A 19,511-nucleotide genomic window follows, 5' to 3' on the forward strand; every position below is an offset into this window, starting at 1 on the left:
TTGGCAAAATCATACCACCAGACCTCCAAGAACAGTTGTGTGTCTGGATGCCCACTTCTGGGCGCTACCTCTTGTGGGACCACCAGGCAGTGCAGGTTAGAGCGGTCCAAGGAGGCCCACCAGTCCACCCCTCTGCTTCTACTAGAACAACTCACGAGCTCTCTACTGAGCAACAGACAGCTCTGACTGAAGCTATGCCAACCTGCCGTGCCTTTTGTTTGCGGTTATGCCATCATGGACCAGCCCTTTGGGCTACTAGATGAGCCCTTGTCGGTGAGGATGGGGACTGCCATTGTCTTCTCTGTTGGTTGTTAGAGGTCAACCTAGAAACAGTCTTTCAGACACATCCTTCATCTCAGTTCTACACAGGCATTTGACGTGGTCCTCAGTGTGACATCTAGTGAGCACTGTCTTGAAAGTCCTTCAGGAAGGTGGCTGACTGTCCCTGCCCTTCGTGACAGTGACCAGCTCTTGGCAGTGCCCTCTCCCTCTTCTTGCAGCAGGAGGATTTTATGGAGTCCCTGGCAGTGGTACCTGGGCTCTGGCCTCTTTCTTGTCTGGCATGAAGCTGAGTTGGGAGTCTGACTGATGAGCTCCCCAAATGCCTGCCTATGTCCCCACCTTCTGTATCCTGAGCATCATCCTGGGTTATTCACAGCCTGGATCCTTCCTGGCTGGCACACATCTTTGACAGCCTTTCTCACCTCTGACACTAGACTGATCTATTATGAGCAGGACACTTCTTCGCTGACCTTGCTGGATCGCTTTCCACCATGGGTCCTTCTCTTCCTGAAGGCATGACTCTCCAATGATTAAAGCATCCCCCCCCCCTGCATGAACACACACCCGTGCCATCTCTGATACAGGGCACCCTTTGCAAGGGGAGCAGACCCAAGGCCTGCAATGATGGCAGTGGACAGCAGGAAGTGAGGACAGTGGAGCGTGTGGGAGAGAGGTAAGTAGGAGTGAACAGGGTCCAGTATAGACTTACTCTTCCAAAACCTTCTGGGCTCCAAGTCTATCCATCAGCATCTGGAACTGTGCTTCCTCATCGTGGTCCATGCCTTCCACATCCTCACCCCTAGACTGATACACATTCTCCATCTGCTTGTCAGCTTCCTCCTCACTTTGGGTATTTTGACTGAAGAAGAAGTGACCTAGGAGAGTAGAGAACAAGGACTTCAGCTCAGGGAGGACTTGGCTTCCTCTTTTCCCGGGAACCATGCAAGGATTGTCCTAGAGAGCAGAAGGGGGTCCCTCAATAGCAAAGATCCATGGGGCACCGCGTCTAGAGATTGTTCCCTCTGATCTTCCATTTGCATTCTGACAGAGATGCCAGAGCCTGGAGACAGTGCCTGGGAAGCAGGCTGGCTCCTCCATGGATCTCTAAAAGTCAGATGGAGAGCATGTGCCTCTGAAGGATGTAGCTCAGGGGTAGAACATTTGCTTAGCACAACCAAGGTCCCAGGTTCAATCCCAAGTCCTACCACCAAAAAAGAAGAAGAAAAGCATGACTTTTCCTGTTGCTACTTGAAGCAGTAAGGTTGTTCCCCCAATCACTCCCCAGAGGCCTGCCTTGCCATCCCCACCATCAGCACCACCACACACATATAGGCAGCTCTCTCAATAGTCACGATGGCTGGCGTGACAGCAATGTGTCCCATCCTCTCAAGTCAACAAAAAGCTCCTGGAGGTCAGGAAAAGCACCTGATGTGTTTAGGGAAATTACACGGCCCTTTGCAGGAGGCAGAGAGATGGAGAAACTGGCCTACTGGTTCATCTCATCTGAAGGCAGGATCTGAATTCTTTATCATGCTCCCAGACCTTAGTTCTCCTTCCTGCTGGTGACCTTGAGCATGACTGTGCTATTCAAACCTAGACACTTCTGAGAGCCACCACCTCTCAGCTGGACTTAGGCTGAGCTATCCTGCTGTCACACATTTTCACTGCTTATTTTGTCTACCAAGGCAGGAGAGATTGGGGAGAAAATCTGGCAAACTTCCTGCTGATGCCATACCTGCCTGAGCTCCCATGTGGGGACCCTGGCAATGACAGTAGATGGGTACAGAGGTTGCCATGGTATGAACAGCCAAGGTGGGCATGTAGAAAGAACCCAACAATCTACTCTCCTCAACTTCTGGCTCTGTACCCCCAAAAGAAAGAGCTGAAATGCTCCAGAGACATAGTCTAAAAGAGGTGGAGGGAGCTGGAATATATGTTACACAGCTACAGGGAGACTGCCAGCCCTAGGTCCCCATCATCCAGCAGAACTTACTGAATCCAGTGGTGAACTCCTCTGGGGTAAGAAAGCCATTGCCGTCAGCATCCAGGGCATCAAACACGTGCTCCAGCTCCTCCAGACTTAGGGGTAGCTCCTGATGTAGCCTCTAGAAGCAATCCAGACCACACTAGTCAGCATGCTGATGGTCATGGGGGTCCAGAGCTTGACTCAAGCCTGCACAAGTCTCAAACATTGTCCTCCCTTCCATATTAATGAAGAGACCCTCTGTTGGGTGACAACCAATGCATCAGACAATTTTCCATATGATTTATAAAGAAACCTATGCATCTATTTGTATTTAATTCTCATGATACCCCTTTGGGGTAGATATCATTATGTCCATTTTAAAGATGAATTGCTAGCCCTAGGGTCCTACAGCCAAGAAATCAAATCCAGGTCTGCCTTCGAAGCCGGCACTCTGAGCACTGCTGAGGACCAATGCTGTACAGGACTGGATAGCTCTAGGTAGATTCCTAGAGGATGTGGGGTTCTGAAGTAAAGTGAGACCACAGATGGGAAGCCGAAGACACAACACCCGGCACCTGGAAACCACTCCATCAAAGAAGGAGGGAGAATAGGCCTGGTGGCACAGGCCTGTAATCCCAGCTACTCGGGAGGTTGAGACAGGAGGGTGCCAAGTTCAAGGACAGCCTGCACAGCTTGGCGAGACTGTGTTTCAAAATCAAAAGTAAGAAACTGGCTGAGGGCGTAGGCCTGCACAAGGCCCTAAGTTTGACCCTCAGCACATAAATAAATAAATAAATAGATAGATAGAAATAAATAGATAGATAGATAGATATAAATAGATAGATAGATAGATAGATAGATAGATAGATAGATAGATAGATAGATAAATAAATAAATGGAAAGGACAGGGAGAGGGAGAGACAGAGGCCCATGGAGCCACTATGTGCATCCTGGTCTTTTCCTCTGGGTACTGTAAGTCCGGGTCTCTGGCCTCCATCTTTGGAGGCCCCAACTCTGTGCCCATAAGCATTGACTCCTACCCGGAGGTGGGTCAAGGCGAGCCTGCCAAAATCTTGACCACTCCTTCAGTGTGTTTAAACTGCTTCCCAGAAAAGTTTCCTCGTGGCTGCCCGCCCCCGCCCCCCACATCGAGTTAGTAGCTTCCTGGTTTCCCCTCAGGGCCACCTGAGAGTGCAGGAATCTCATTAAACCTGGATATTTTTTAACTTGGCTTGTTATGATTTGGCTTGATTGGGATTTTTGCGTCAGCAGAGAGGAAAATTCCTAACAGGTACCCCCTTTCCTGAGTCATGCTCCCTCCCGCATTATGTGGGTCTTCCTTGGTGGAGGTCTTCTGCCCCGGGAGCCCAGCACTGCTCTTCTAAGTAGTTGTGGTGCTGGATAAGCCCCCTCCTAACTTCAAGTGAACCCCCTACACACACACACACACACACACACACACACACACACACACACACACACGGTGATTTGAATGTGAAATGTCCCCCACAAGTTCGTGGGATTGAATGCTTAGTCCCTCAGCCGATAGTGTTCCAGGAGGCTGTGGATCTAGCTGGTGGAGGTAGGTCAGTGGGGAGGGCCTTGGAGGTTCAGAGCCTGCACCCACTGACAGCCCAGGGAATGAGGCAGCTGAGCTGTTGACACTTCCCTCTGGCGTCTGTCTGTCTGGTGTGAAATGGCCTCAGGCCAAAGCAAGAGTCCTCCTGTACCTAACGGCCCAACTCCAAGTGAGGAGTCCCAAGGGACTTCGTTACCTCTCAGCTGGCCCTCCTTCTCCTCAGGAACCCAAGGGCCAGCTGCACAAATGTCTCCTGTGCCCGTGACTGACAGCCTTAGCTGGCGTGCACACGGCTTTGGAGGAGGGAAAGCAGACACACGTGTGGACAGTTAGAGTCGGCAGGTGTGACAGCCCATGAGACACCTGGAGGGGGTGCTTGGCTCACAGTCTTTTAGCTGCTGAGCCATAAAGCATCATTTGGCTGGTCTGTGCATTAACGGTGGCGTTTGGTCCACATTACCAAGTGGGAAGAGAGGCTAACGGGAAAGCCATTTCGAAGAACTGCATTAAATATGAATGGGGTTTTTCAAGAAAGGAAGGAGAGGGAAAGTATGTGCAAGGGCTCTAGAAACTCAACAGCACAGCAGACATCAGCAGTCCATAAACCAGCTATGGAGGAACCACAGGGAAGAATTCAGGGTAGGAGAGTGTTGGATTTGCAAGTAGGAAGTTTATTGGCTCCATTGGAAATGAAAGACATTCCCCCCTGGAGGTAGGAGGAAACTTCCCTGGTTCCCATCACAGCTGGATCCCAACACTATTTTAGGGATTCAATTTCCTCCTTCCCTAGTGAGCTTCTGGCTGCCTGATCTGGCAGAAAACTGACAGCTTCCACCCTACTTTAGCTGGAAAGGATCAGGAAGGACATCCAAGGTTAGCAGGACCCTCACGTGGCCTTTTACTCTTTGAACCTGTCTGTGAGCATGTGGACGCACAGGTGCCATACCGAATTTGCAGACAATGTGAACCAGGGAGGAATCTTTAGACGCAGGCTCAGTCACCTTCCTCAAGCACGTGGCTACACAGTTTTACCCCTGATCAAGTGACACTCACATTGGAGAGGAAACTGGAGGAGAACCATCTTTAAGGCCAGAAGTGCACACACCCTCTTCTTTTGGGTGGCCCCAGCAGTCTGAGCAGGTGGCACGCATAGCTCAGCTATTCTGAGCACCATCGGGAGAGCTGAGGCTGTATCAGCCTCTGCCCCATGGCAGACTGCGATGTGCTTGGCTTTAGTATAGTAGGTTGGTTGGTACCATACAGGCCTTCAGTGGGCCATTTCATTCTCAGGAGCTGTTGAAGGGACTAGGGGACAGGGAGTAACGTAGGAGCATCCTATGCACGATACTCCTAACATTAAACCTGCAATTGCCTAGTTTTGTGTGGTCAATGAAGTTAGAATGGCTTTTACATTTTTAAGTGGCTAGAAGGGGAAAAAAGGGGAAGTCATAGTGACACAAAAGGAATTATATAAAGGTTAAAGGTCATTTCAAAAATGGCCTTTTTATTTTCAGTACTGGGTTTTGAACCCACGGCCTTTGAGGTACTAGGTAAGTGCTCTAATATTCAACTACATCCCATATGCTTTTAACTTTATTTTTGAGAAAAGATCTCACAGAGTCATCCACTGGCTTTGAACCAACAGTCCTGCCTCAACCTCCTAAGTAGCTAGTTGTACAGGTGTGTGCCACCACACCCCATCTATGTAGGTTTATGTGCTGCTAGAGATTAAACTTGGGGCTTCATCAAGGGCAGCTAGACAAGCACTCTACCAGCTGAGCCACATCCTCGGACTCCTGTGCTATAGTAAATGCATCATGTGACTACCACCAGGTCCAATAGCCTTGGGGTGAAGTCAGGGAAGGAAAACAGCCCAACAGCAGGTAAGGGCCGTTGACTGAACAGAGACCAGGTTTCCCCCGCACAGTACACACTGGCAGTGGCTCCAGAGCTAAGACCTTTTCTGGAAAGAACTCTGGCAGGTAGCTCATGTGTAGCTCGAGGTGGAGACCCCTCTCACCTGCATGTCCGTCCTGGCGATGAAGCCCTTGCCCTCGGAGTCACATGTCTGGAAGAATTCCTGTGCCTTCCTCCGCATGACACTCTGGGCTGGCATCTGCTCCTCCACCTCCAACCTCTCTGGGTGGTCCATCTGCTCCAGGCAGGCTCCATGTTCCTGCCACCCATGGCCTGACATCTGGGAGCTGGAGTTTCCCCTCCCCTCCGGGGTGGCCATTAGACCTGTGAATTTCCTTGTGGATTTTCAGAACCTGAGCAGCAGAGATGGGGAAAGAAGGGTGTGAATAGGGTGAAACAAGACAGAGAAAGAGCAGGAAGAGAGAGAAACTGTGTCCAAAGCTGGTCACTGGCATGTGCAAGCATCTCTTAGCAACCAGCTCTTAATTACCGGGCTCGGGACCAGTGTGGTTTGCAGGGATGGCTGATAGATCAGCCAGTCTATCAAATGAGAGAAGGGAAGGAATACATGGAGACTGAAAGGAGGCAAGCTATAGGGCGCCCTATATGCTCCAAATTTAAATAGCCACACAACACTGAAGGAGATGAATGGATACATGAACTGTCATGTGTATGTGAACACAACAGTGGCTACCCTGCACAAATAGGGAGTGAGTAACAAAATGGATACATTTCAAACTGATCACACAAACGCAAGAAGCCAAGGACTGATATGTGCCACGTGGTCCTGTTTACATAACTTTGTTTACAGTTGTCCAAGTTGACTATTGCATTTGATGACATTGATGGAAAATGGAAACAACCATGTCAGAAAGACGATAAAGAGTGAAGAGGGATGAGAACGAGGCGGTCTGGGATACGGATGGATATAACCCCTGTCGTCATTTCCTGAGTGTGGCATGTGAAGCCACGGTAGACTCACAGATCTACTAACTTACTCATTGATCCATAGTGGCCTCTCAGTCTCCCTGAGGGACTGCTTCAGATTACTCACTCTGCTCAAAAATCTGCAAGTGCCCAAGCTCCTTACACAAAATGGATCGTATTTACACATAACTTACGCATAGCCTGCCGTATATTTTATTTGGTTATTTAGAAACAGGCCCTCACGGTGTAACCCAAGCTGACCTCATATTTGTGATTCTCCCGCCTCCGTCTCCCATGTGCGGGAGGGGTCACAGATATGCATCACCGCACCTGTCTCCTACCACATGCCTTCCAGAGAAAGTTTATAATGTCTGCTACAGTGTAAGCGCTGTGCAAACAGTTCTTACGCTGTTTAGTCTAGAGAAAAAAAGCTTACACCTGCTCAGTGCACACCCATGGTGAGCTGGATGTAGAGCCTCCACAAATGAAAGACTGGCTGCATTCACGCACACACACACCATACACATGTATGTATGTGTGTATGTATGTATGTATATGCACACAAATCTATGTCAAAATTTATCAGGTTATAGACTTCAAAGTCATGCAGCTTACTGTATATCAATAACCCAATAAATGTATTGAGAAGGAGGAAGAAGATAAGCAATTATTGTTGTGTTGGGGCCACTACCACTTTCTGTCTACCCAGGCCTAAACATTATAGCCTAGTCTATTGCATATTTATATGAATGTATAATTTTATGTTTAAGGCTGTTTTGTCTGAATGTGTGTCCTGTATATCACATGTGTGCAGTGCCCATAGAGGCTAGAAGAGGGTATTAGATTCCCCTAGACCTGAAGTTACAGTTGGTTGTGAGCTGGCATGTGGGTGCTGGGAATGGAACCTGGGTTCTTGGGTAGTGTAGCTGGTTCTCTGGACCACTAGCCACCAGTATATTGTATTTATCCCAGAACCCTGATTTTTCCTTGGATATTCAATTCTGTCAAGGAGAAAAATGGCTAAAATTAAGCAATTTCCCTGTGGAATCTTCCAGACTGTGCAGGGAGCTAAGCAAACCCTACACCAGTGGTTCTCAACCTACCTAATTCTGTGTCATTATAAGTTCTTCGTGTTGGGGTGACCCCTAGTCATGAAATTATTTCGTTGCTACTTCCTAGCTGCAATTCTGCTACTGTTATGAATTGCGATGAATCTCTGACATGTAAGACATTTAATATTCGATCCCAAGGTTGAGATTGCTACCCTAAACACATAGAAGAAGGGCAGAACTCCTGGGGAAAGCCACTTATACATTGGCATCCGGGCTTCTTTCCCTACCCTTGAGGCCCCTGGATTGACTTGAAATCTTTGCACAGCTTGAGTGGGTTTTCCAAGGGCAACAGGGGACAAAATAGTGGAAGCAAAACTGCTTCCATCTCTGAGTAAAGTGGAATCCATGTCCTGGGCTCAGCTATCTCCCACCTGAGAATGCCCAAGGAAGCCTTAACCTTGAGGATAGACAGGATTCTTGTCTTCAAGATTTACTGTTAGCGAGGCTGGTGAGATGGCCCAGTGGGTAAATGCACTTGCCATGCAAGTCTGGTGAGCCCAGTTCAATCCCCAGGACCCAGGTAAAGGTAGAAGGGGAGAAATGACCTCATAAACCTGTCCTCTGACCTTTACACTCATATAGTGGCACTTGTACACATACGTGCACACACAATAGTAATATATTTTTATTTTTTACTTAAAAGATTTTCACTAGCTCAAAAGACATTACAGTCACAAAAGAAGGCAGGCTAAGTTCCACACTCCTCCCTTCCTCCCTCCTTCCTTCTTTTCTCCTGACCAAACCCAGGACCATGCCATGCTAAGCACACCCTATCACTGAGATATATCTCTCAACTGAACACACTTTGATCCTGCCTGTGGCTGAATTTCTAAACCACTCTTTTCCTCTGGGATAATTCCATAAAACACTTTATATGCAGATGTAAATTATCCAGTCTTCAAATACTCCTAGGAAGACTTCCCAGTTATCCAGAGTAATTCCAGCAGCTTGAGTGTGCAATCAGAAAGTCTGTAGATCAAACCTAGATCCCTCCTGAGGGTTTAAAGGGAATTTCTCTCTTAATCTGGACTTCGGCTGCTACTTTTCTCCCCACTTTACCTGCTGCCAACTTGAAGGCAGCCACTAAGTCACACAGATTCCCCTTGAATCCCTTCTGCAGCAGACAGTTAGGAGATCAAAGTCCCAAAGTGTCCCTGGGAGCCATTCAAATCTCTTCAACTACCAGGTTTCAGTGGGAGGAGAACCCCTGTGTAGTGGGACCCCAAGTTCCCAATGACTAGCTCAGAGTCGGTGGGGCTGAAAATAGACAATTCTTGCCAAACAACAGACTGAGCATACAGCCACCCTGCTTTTTTGCTGGGGAGAGAATAAAGGGTGAGGGGACCATCACACTTGAGCTTCTGGGAGGTGGCACAGCAGAATGGGAAAAGCCAAGTTGCCCCAGGTTCAAATCCTGCCTCCAACACTGCCTAGCTGTGTAACACTAAATAAGTTAGGTGACATCTTCATGATTCCTTTTTTTTTTTCATCTGTAAAATGCAGGAGGCAGGGCAAACAGAGCTGGGAGTAAACATTATTATCAAGAGAGAAGAGATTTGCTACATGCAGGGTAGCATTTGTTTGGGGGATTTGACAAGCTGATCTCTATCCCATAAGAAAACAGCATCTTCCTCAGCTGTCCTCGGGCAAACTACCTTTTATCATTACCACTATTGTTATTGGGGTATTATCATTACCACTATTACAACTATTGCTGTTGTTTAAATCCAACTAGTTTTTCCACCTCGGTATATTTCAACAAGCCAAGCCAAAGAAATATGTATTGTTTCAATATTATATCAATTAGTAACTTTTTTCTGTTGCTGGGATAAAATGCCGTGAGCAAGGCAACTTACAAAACGGTGAGTTGATTTTTACTTACGGTTTCAGAGGGATAGGAACCCACCATGGTTGGAAGGCAAGGTAGGAAGAGGCAATGGTGGTAGCTGGAGTGAGATGCTGAGAGCTCAGATCTTGAACCGCAAATACAAGGCAGAGAGAGAGAGAGAGAGAGAGAGAGAGAGAGAGAGAGAGAGAGAGAGAGAGAGAGAGGAAATAGTGAAGGCTTCTTAATCTCTAAGTGACGTACTTCCTCCAGCAAGGCTGCGCTTCCTAAACCTCCCAAACAGCGCCACCACCTGGAAGCATGTGTTCACATGTTCAGCTGGCATGTGTTCACATGCCCAGTACTCTGGGGAATGTTTCTCATGTCTCAGTTTCTCATCCAGTCACATATATCTTCATGAACTTTCATTTCTTCCCCCTCTCTCTCTCAGATGAGAGAGGAAGAGGGAAAGCGAGCAAGCACATGAAGAAAACAAAAATCAAGGTTCTTTAATCTAACACGGACTGTCAGCTGGATGGAGCATAGTGAAGTGGCCTCACCCACAGCAGACCACCAGGAAGGGGACAAGCCTCCAAAAGGGTCAGGTGTGTGCAGACACCATAGATAAAGACTATCTACCTTCCTTTTGGCAACCTGCTGTAGCTTATGCAATCCTCCGGTGAGCATTCTTTCTCCTCAAATTAGGTCCAATTTCCAGGCTCTGGCCTCCAGGGAGACAGGGAACAGCTGCATTACCTCTCTGAAATAATTCTTCCAGGTTCGGACAGCTGTTATTAAACACCCCCGCCACACTGCCCTGATCTATTATAAGATACATTAAAAGCCCTGGCTAATGGCTTCAGGTCTCACCAAGATGGTTGCTATTCATCCTAATTCCTCTAATAATTAGTGGTTGTAAACCACTTGGAAGATAAAAGGCATTTTATAAGAGCTAAGTCCTATTATGATTAGCTTCCCCATACTTCCTCCCCAACGCTGATGAGCACATCAAAGCGAAGTGCAGCCCCAGTAAGCTAACTGCTGCTTAATTAGATGTGTTTCAAGGCGGCCGGTATATACGAGAAAAACTGCTGCAAAATTTATCAACATTAGAAGAGTGGCCGCTTTCTTCCTAATGTGAACAAGATCTGTTCAAAGGCTGTCAGCTCTGACGCCTGGGAGACAGGAGCTCAGAGAGTGCTAATACAGACTCCAGGTCGAGGAGGGAAAGGTGCTCTCAGCTCCTGGCTTTGCATAACATCTTGTCAACAGGATTCTACATGCCCTGTCTTTTGATTTTGCAAACATGCTGAGATGTAAACAAGAAAAGGCACACTGTCTCTGCTTCGTAGATGGTAGATGAGCACCCTGCATGCGGCCATGGTTTGCAGCGATTTACATCAGTGTGGTGGAGCTGACGCAGGTGAAGGTCCCTGGCAATAGGAATGGATGTGCCATGATTGATGTTCCACTCAGACACTCTGAAACATTTGTACGCCATTGCTGGGCTCCTGGGTGCTCTCGCTTCTCATTGCCTGCACCTGTGCTTCTTATAGAGCCGACTCAGGCTACTGGTCCACAGAGGTGGGGCCAAAAATGCCCATAAGTTTCCTCAACGCTTCTTAATAGCTTTCAACCAGTGACCGAGCTGTATGTGAGGGTGAAGGGTCAGTACCCTTGTCTGGGAGAGGGCAAAGGCTGAGTTGTGGGCTGTACTCCCAAACACTTGGCAGGACCAGAGCCTGGAACCTTGCCCCAGTTCTTGCTTTGGCTTCTTTCCCTTTGCAGCCTGCCCCCTCTTACTGGACTCTCCTGGGCATATTCCCTCTTGAAAGCACCCACATGTAAAAACTCCTCTTGGGCTAAGCTTCTGCAACCCCATGTCAGGGTCATTCTCCTGCCTCAGCACTCAGGAGCAGTTTGCATTTTTTTCTACAGAACCCATGCTCCTAGATTCTCCTAGCTTCAGATCTTCCTTTCCAAGCCTCCATTCATCAGTGATCTTCTTTCAACCCTATGCTTTCAAATCCCAGGTCTGAGTTCTCAAAGGTTTCCTTTTGTATCATGATGCCCCAACTGTTTCTCAAACAAGTCTTTCTGCTTCTCTCCCGAGCCAGGCAGACATCATCAAAGTAGGCAGGAGGTGCCATGGAAGATGGATAGAGGAATTTAAGAGTTGCTCTTTCCTTGGTGAGTTTACACTATGGCAAGGGAATGAGTCACAAATAAGGGGACAGAGGATGTGAGGGGAGCCACGTGTGTGGATTGTGAAACCTCTCAAGGTGCTACCCCCAAATGAACAATTATTATTGTTCCCCAATAATTCACCATGAAATTTAACTCTGGCTTGGGTCATTTGTCTATTTTTTTGGTTACATTTATCTATTTATTTATTGGTGAGGTAGGAGACAGTGGGTATGTGCCATGACTCACGTCTGGAAGTCATAGAGCAACTTGCACGGGGCCAGTTCTTTCTTCACCATGTAAGACACAATGATTAACTACCTTGTCAGGCAGTTCTCATTTATCCAACGTTTGAATCAGAAGCCATTAACACATGTTTAAGAAAAGCTGGTTGTCATGGAGATCATCAAAATGGGCAAATAATACCGTCAGAGGAGCTTCCATTTAATTTGGTTTGCCCTGTCAGCACTAGGTTCGGAGTGGCGTCTCAAAATCCTGCTTCTGGGAGCTTAAGTAGTCATTTTAGTGGCAGACTATGAATTCCAACGTAGGTCCTCTTTAATACCTCAGTTTCTCTCTCTCTGTAAAATGGGGCTACGAAACTTTGCAGAGCTGCTGCAAAGAATTATGTGTATTGACCATTACAATACTTGGTATATAATCAGCATAGCCGAGTAGGTAATTGCTACTTTTTTGAAACTTTATTTTATTTGTGTGTGTGTGTGTGTGTGTGTGTACTCAAGTGCAGGTGCCTACTTAGGCCAGAAAAAGGCACCTGAAACCCTGCAGGTGGAATTACAGGGAGTCATGAGCTGCCAGATGTGGGTGCTGGGAACTGAGCTCTGGTCCTCAGAAAGGACAGGAAGTGCTTATAACCTATTAGCATCTCTTAAGCCTTGCAATTGATAATTTTATGCCCAGATGTAAAACTGAACCCAAGAGCATCCACACAGTTTGGATGTGGTTTCTTCCCCAAAGGTTCACATGCCGAAATACTACTGAAAAGTGATGGAATTTGTAGGGGCAGGCCTGGTGAAGAGGTTAGTGCTCATCCCTTGGAGTGAGTTGGCTCTAGTAGGAATGGGTCCATTTCTTCAGAGTAGCCACTGGGAAAGAGCTGCACCGTGCATGGCCTCCAGCTCCCTCTTCACCCATGTGTCCCTGTCTTATAGTGCTATCTACCATGAGGCCCTCTCCGGAAGCTGATGTTGGTAAAGTCTCCTTAGAAATCCAGAATTGTGGGGTAAAGAAACCTCTTTCCTTGACAATGAATTTAGTCTTCATGTCTTCTAAGCGCCTCTTTTGCTCTTAACCCACATGTGTAAGCCCATATTAAAATATTTTTATTAAACCACAACTCTGTCTTATATGAATTATGCCATCATTGCCGAGGAGATGTATCTAACACAAAGACTCCCCCAACTACTTTCAGGCTGAAGTTTAAACACGGCAGACCACTAATATCTCTCCGTGTCACCTCCCACTCTCTGTCCCACACTCTTCCCTCCAATTTATTTCCTGTTCTCTCAGCTTGCCTGTGCCCTGGTGTCTTCAAACATCCTCTCCCTCCCTCCCCACTCTCTCTCCTTCTCCTTTGTCTATGCTAAGTCCTACTTGGGCTTAATGCCTTGGTTCCCAACTATAATAAGAATGCCATGGATATAGTGGTCAAGATGAAAGACCTGGATAAATCCAGATCCCCCTAGCAGGAAAACAGAGCCAAAAATCTAGCAGGAAGAGAAGAATCAGAAATCTAGGATTAACCAATTTCAGGGTTTCAGGAACTAGTTGAAGATAAAGGTAGATTGTAATCTTGAGAGTAATCTTGAGAAACAGAGAGATTCCCCCTAGTAATTATCACCCCCTACTAATTATCATTGGTATAGGAACTAGCTGATTACGACCTTGAGAATGATCTCGAGAGGCAGGGAGTTGCCCCCTTGTAATCATCACTGGAATTTTCAGAGTTTTCTGTGACACCCTCCCTGCCCCCCTTTCAGATTACTGGGCTGTGTGGTTTCTTCCTATAAAAACTACTTCTCCCGGTCACTCGAGGTCGAACTCTTCCCCTGCGTGGGTTCTGAGTCTCGGCCCCAGTGCACTGGTCCCCGTCTTGTCGTCTTGTCGTCTTGTCATTAAACCTCGTGTGATTGCAGCAAGAACGGTCTCTCGTGAGTTACTGGGGGGGGGGGGGTTCGCGTCATCCCGAGGCTCGAGTGAGTCTCCCCTAATCGGGGGTCTTTCAAAGGGACTTACAAACTCATTCCCTATTGTTCCTTAAATTGGGGAATCCAAGGTTAGGTACCACCATGGCTGCTTTCTGGCGGTATCCTGTTGGGGACTGTGGATTCCCAGACACTGTGACCCCCTGCCTGCCGGAGTAAACAACATGTTTTCCTATGCTTGCAACTGCTCTGAGCAAGCAACTTGTTTTCCAGTTGCTCTGAGCATGAGACCCTCAGGACTTCCTGATGGCAGGAAAGTGATTTCTGGTGGGCTTGCAGCTGAGAGTTAGTTAGGGCGTGGAAGGAGACCTTATATAAGCGGCCCTGGAACACAAATAAAAGGACATTCTTGGGCATTCTCGTGTGTGAGTGTGTGTGTGTGATGGAAGAGGGTTATTTGTCTATTGTGTTATTTTCATTGGTCAATAAAGAGACTGCCTTGGCCCCTTGATAGGACAGAAAATTAGGTAGGCGGAGTAAACAGAACAGAATGCTGGGAAGAGGGCAATGAGGCAGACGCCATGGAGCCAGTCACCAGGTCAGACATGCTGAATCTTTTCTGGTAAGCCACCACCTCGTGGTGCTACAAGATTATTAGAAATGGGTTAATATCAAGATGTGAGAGTTAGTCAGTAACTTACTCTCTAGAGATAATGGGCCAGGTAGTGCTTAAATGAATACAATTTGTGTGTTGTTATTTCTGGGACTAAGCTAGCCATGTGGGAGCCGGGTGAGGCGAAAAGCAGGCCTGCCCGCAGCCCCCTCACTACATGTGTGTGTGTTTTGTGTGTGTGTATTTCAGTCTCCAGCCCCTTGCCCGACTCGTGAACTGTACCATTGTACAAGAACAGACATAGCGCTACAGTTTCCCTCCTCCAGTGACAGATGCTAGCTTCTTACAAAGCACTCACACAGAAGAGGGGGCTGGGCAGTTTACTTTGAGGGTTGCCCTTCTGAGCTTGATGTCTCTCAAAGGCCCCCTTTCTTATTGAGATCTACATAGGAGTCAGGTTCATGTCAGGAATTTTGGAAGACACAGTTTTAATTCAGGCCATAGTATTCTGTCCCTGGTCCTTCACATCTTCCCACATGAAAATAGTTCATCCTCCCATATGCAAAATAGTTCTCTCCATCCCAGTAGCTTCAAAGGTCTTAATTCATCCCAGCATCAGCACAGCCTGATGCGCTCAGTGTTCCAAGCCTGAGATCTCACTACTGATTCATTAGGAATTGAATCAGCCCTCCAGATCAGCAGGCTGCCCCTCAGCAGATTCAACCGGCCAGGGAGAAACAATATTAAACAATGGTGTCTGTACTGAGGATGGAGAGGTGCTTTTGTTATTATTCTTTAAACAATACAGCCTAACGACCATTTGTGAGGCTTTCACCTGCATTATAGGTCTTCTAGGCATGCGTTGAAGCATTTGGGAGACAGCGTGGAGGTTACACAGAAGTATCACCGCGTGTTCTGTCGTGGGCTTGGGCAGCCACAGAGTGTAGCCTCTGTGGGCCGCTTAGAACCGCTCCCCCGTATGACTTTACTAAACAGCAATGTCACTGGCATGCACATGGCCTGGAGCTGAGAGTCTTAAAGACAGATGAAGCCTGTGGGCCTTTTGTCCCTGGCTCACCTGGAGCTCTCAGCTCTGGTGACTGGCCGCTCCTTACTCAGGGAGGAGGCTTTTGCTACTGGGTACTTGAATCCCCCCTTAAGCCCTGCAGAAGAACCGACACACACTTTGTTTGTCATTAGTGGTACAGTGGGAGGGGCTTTATAACAACTAGGGAAAAGGTGATAGAAAATGACCCTTCTAGCAGGATGCAAAATTCCACAGGGAATGGGCCTAGTGCCCCTCTTCCAAGCTGAGGAGAGGTACGGGGAAAGGAGAGGGCACTGCACTGAGAAGCCTGCTTAGCAGCCCTAACCTGGCCTGTTGGGTTGATGGCATGCTGGACCCAACTCCAGTAAGCCCCCCTAAAATTACTGCCTTCAATCTGCTGATGCTGCCCCCAGCACCAAAGCTCACCTTGAAGGCAGAGATGCAGACTGCGTCCAGACTCTTGGCCCTGACTGACCTAGGGACGCACTGGGGTTTACAAGAAAGTTCATAGTAGCGACCTGCTAAAAGGGATTCCCTGTGGTTTGGTTGCGATTGATCCCCAAGAGCATTCATACTTTGGAAACTTGGTCCGAAGTATGCCAATATTGACGTAGGAAGACCTTAAGCTCCTAATGGGTGCTGACTGGGAGCAAGACCCTTGGACTGGTGTTAGCTCTCACAAAAGCAAATCGCTGCAGAGGCCAGAGCCCGACCCCTGAACTGCTTCCTGCTTCCTGCCTTGCTGTGGAGTCCCTTACTCTCACGGGCGATCCCTCCACGATGCCATCACTGTGGTATGATCCAGCTGCAGGTAACGGGACAGCAGCATCTTTTCTTTGCAGAGTACCCAGCCAAGGGTATTTTGTTACAGTAAATAACAGAAAATAGACTAAAACAGTGGCAAAGGGAGGAACAGGCTTTGGAACGGGGAAGACATGGTCCCCCCGTCTGCAGTGAGTTTGAGTGTTCAGACTGAGCCAGGAAAGAGTGTTGCAGAATATGCTGGCCATTGTGCTGTGCAATATGGACCGAGAGGCTGAAGCTCCAGCTGCAGCTAGATCCAGGTAGTACTGAAGAATCTGGCCTTTCCGGAGCTCGGGCACCCAGCCCCAGTGAGGCCAATACTCATCGGGTGCTTCCTGTCGTATGAGGCCACCGTCCTCATCCATTCACTCTGGGATCATTTACTACGAGCAGGCACTCTCCTATGTGCCAGGAGTCGGCAGCAGGTGACGTTAGCAAGCGCACACCGCGGGGAATGACAAGCCATAAATATACACACCCGATAAGCACATTCAAAAAGTGAAAAGTGATGGTGGAGGGGAGGGACGCGTTCCCTCCTCTAAGATGCCTACTGGTGCTCACTGAGTCCATAACTCATGGATGGGCCTTGCTCTCAGGATTCTGGTAGCAACCTCAGTGGAGAGGCTTCCCCTAACACTGGTTACCTACCAGCAACCCTCAGCAAAAGCCAGGGGAATGGGAGGAGGGAAGAGCGATGCTGCCCTGCCCTGATCCCAGCTGCAGACACCCGAAACGCTTCTTTGGAAAACCATGGCAAGGGCTAGACATGAGATGTTAATAGCTGTGTTGCTTGGATATTTTGTCCCTGAGAGAGGAAAGATTTGTTTGGTTTCAAAACTTTCAGTCTGTGGTCAGTCAGATCTGTTGTTTTGGGGCTCTGGTGAGGCTGTATTGATGACAGGGAGGACAAGGTGGGCTGAGGGAGCGAGACAGAGGGCCCTGCAGAGCAAACACAACCACAGTACAGGCCCCAGTGACCTACACCACTAGGGGGCATCAACTCCTAGTTTTCACCTCTTTCTAAAACAACGCCAACAGCTGGCGGCTGAGCCTTCAACCATGAGACATTTCACAACGACGGTGCTCTCTCTAACTGAAAGTCTTAAAGCAATTGTTCTGATTTTCTTCTGAACTTGGGGGTCGCAACCCCTTTGGGAGTCACGTATCAGATATTCCACATATCAGATATTTACATTACAATTCATAACAGTAGCATAATTACAGTTATGAAATAGCAATGAAAATAATTTTATAGTTGAGGGGGTCACCACAACATGAGGAACTGTACTAGGAAGGCTGAAAACCACTGTTCTATATTTTCTCTTTTTGTATCACAATCTATTACTATATTTACAAGAAGGGGAGAAAAACAACTTTGTAAATAAAAAGGCTGTCCTCTCGAGCATAAGTGAATAAGAAGCACATTTTAACTAAGTAGGCAGAGGCCAGATTGTGATGCCGTTCCCAGGCTTACAAAGCAATTTCACAAAGGTATGTCCTTCGAGCCTTACACGACTTTCTCAAGGCTACATAAGAAACAAGTCTTAGTGTATGAAAGAGATTCTCGAGTCCCTCTCTTCTAGGCCAGTGCTGCAGAAAGGCCACTTGTTTTTTCTGGCCTCCTGGCTAGCTTAGACCCCAAATAATCACACAGAAACTGTATTAATTAAATCACCGCTTGACCCATCAGCTCTAGCTTCTTATTGGCTAACTCTTACATATTAATTTAACCCATTTCTATTAATCTGTGTATTGCCACGTGGCTGTGGCTTACTGGCTAAAGTTCCCAGCGGCTCCATGGCTTCTCTCTCTGACCCTGCCTCCTTTCTCCCAGCATTCACTTTAGTTTTCCCTGCCTACCTAACTGTTCTTTTGCCCTATAACAGGACAAGACAGTTTCTTTATTCATTAATCAATAAGAGCAACACATAGACAGAAGGAGCTCCCACACAAGGCCGGTGCGTGCTCCATTATTCTATAGGCTGTCTGTAGCTGACCTTGCTTCTATTTGAAGCTGAAGCCTTCTGGAAGCTACTGAGTACCTGTGATGGCTTGACTGTGAAACGCCCCTCATAGACTCGGGTGTTAAAGCCCAGGTCCCCAGTTGGTGGCACTATTTTGAAATTCTGAAAACTTCAGGAGGTGGGATCTACAGAGGGCAAGTCACTCGCTTGGGCGTTTCCTTGGTGATATCTTGACACAGACCCTGACCTCCTCTGCCCCGCCCCCTGCTTGTTGTCCACCATGAAGTCCTTATCACTACATGCTTCTGTTGCCATGATGCGCTCTGCAGAGTATGAGGCCAAGCAGCTGTGGACCGAATCCTCTGAAAGAGTAAGCCAAAATAAGGTCTTCTTCCCCTAGACTGTCTGTGTCAGCCAGGTATGCTGGGCACAGCTATGCAGAAGCAGCCAACAGGCTACCCCAGGGCCTAACCCCCTCCTCCACACTCCTGCCTCGGATTCAGTCACACTTGCACTTATTGAATTCATCCCCCGCCCCCAAGACCTATCAATTCCTAGTCACTGCAGCAGCTTAGAGTCACTGAAGTAAAAGAAAAGGGTGAGGCAGCATGCAAGCAGCCAGCATCAGAAGGGGCAGAACTGGGTTGGGACAGTAGCCCTTCACTCAGGATCCAGCCAGACACTGTCCCTGCTTACCACCAAGAGAAATCAGGCAGATTTTCAGAAGTGGGGACTGAGATTGCCAGAGACCAGCCTGATTCTCAAAAAGTGCATGGTCTAGATGAAGAGATAGCGGGCACAGCAAAATGAAGAATTAATTAAAAACAGGGTGTGCATCTCCAATAATGAAATGGCCCCTGTTCCCCTTCTTTAGAACAAGGTGAGCAATCACCCAGCCAATGAGAGATGCCCCAAGTCTGTACATGGTTATCTCCTAGACTGGAGGTCAGGAATTGGAGGAGGGGTGGGCACAACCAGTGATGAGAGCACCAGCTAGCAAAAACACAGTGAAGGAAGGGATGGCACAGCAGTTCTAGAGGACACCAAGGGTGTGGGAGAACGGCAGCTAGTGGCTTAAATTTCAGGACCATCTTTGGAGGAGGAGGCAGGGCTCAAAGCCCACCT

At 47.8% G+C, this 19,511-nt stretch overlaps 1 protein-coding gene across 4 annotated transcripts in view; it reads right to left on the reverse strand.

The window, feature by feature from the left end:
- Cracr2a (calcium release activated channel regulator 2A) overlaps nt 1–19,511 on the reverse strand; it is a 113,165-nt gene that overhangs the window by 63,700 nt on the left and 29,954 nt on the right. For all 4 annotated transcript variants that reach the window (XM_087904183.1, XM_087904181.1, XM_087904182.1 and 1 more), the window contains 3 exons: nt 5,848–6,097; nt 2,276–2,387; nt 992–1,157 (listed from right to left, as the gene is read on the reverse strand). In XM_087904183.1, the coding sequence (XP_087760309.1) occupies nt 992–1,157; nt 2,276–2,387; nt 5,848–6,063 (494 nt within the window). In that variant the 5' untranslated portion in view covers nt 6,064–6,097. The remainder of the gene's footprint in view (nt 1–991; nt 1,158–2,275; nt 2,388–5,847; nt 6,098–19,511) is intronic.

This window comes from Myodes glareolus, chromosome 3, assembly GCF_982192425.1.
Source record: "Myodes glareolus chromosome 3, mMyoGla1.1, whole genome shotgun sequence".
In the NCBI taxonomy this organism is placed as follows: domain Eukaryota; kingdom Metazoa; phylum Chordata; class Mammalia; order Rodentia; family Cricetidae; genus Myodes; species Myodes glareolus.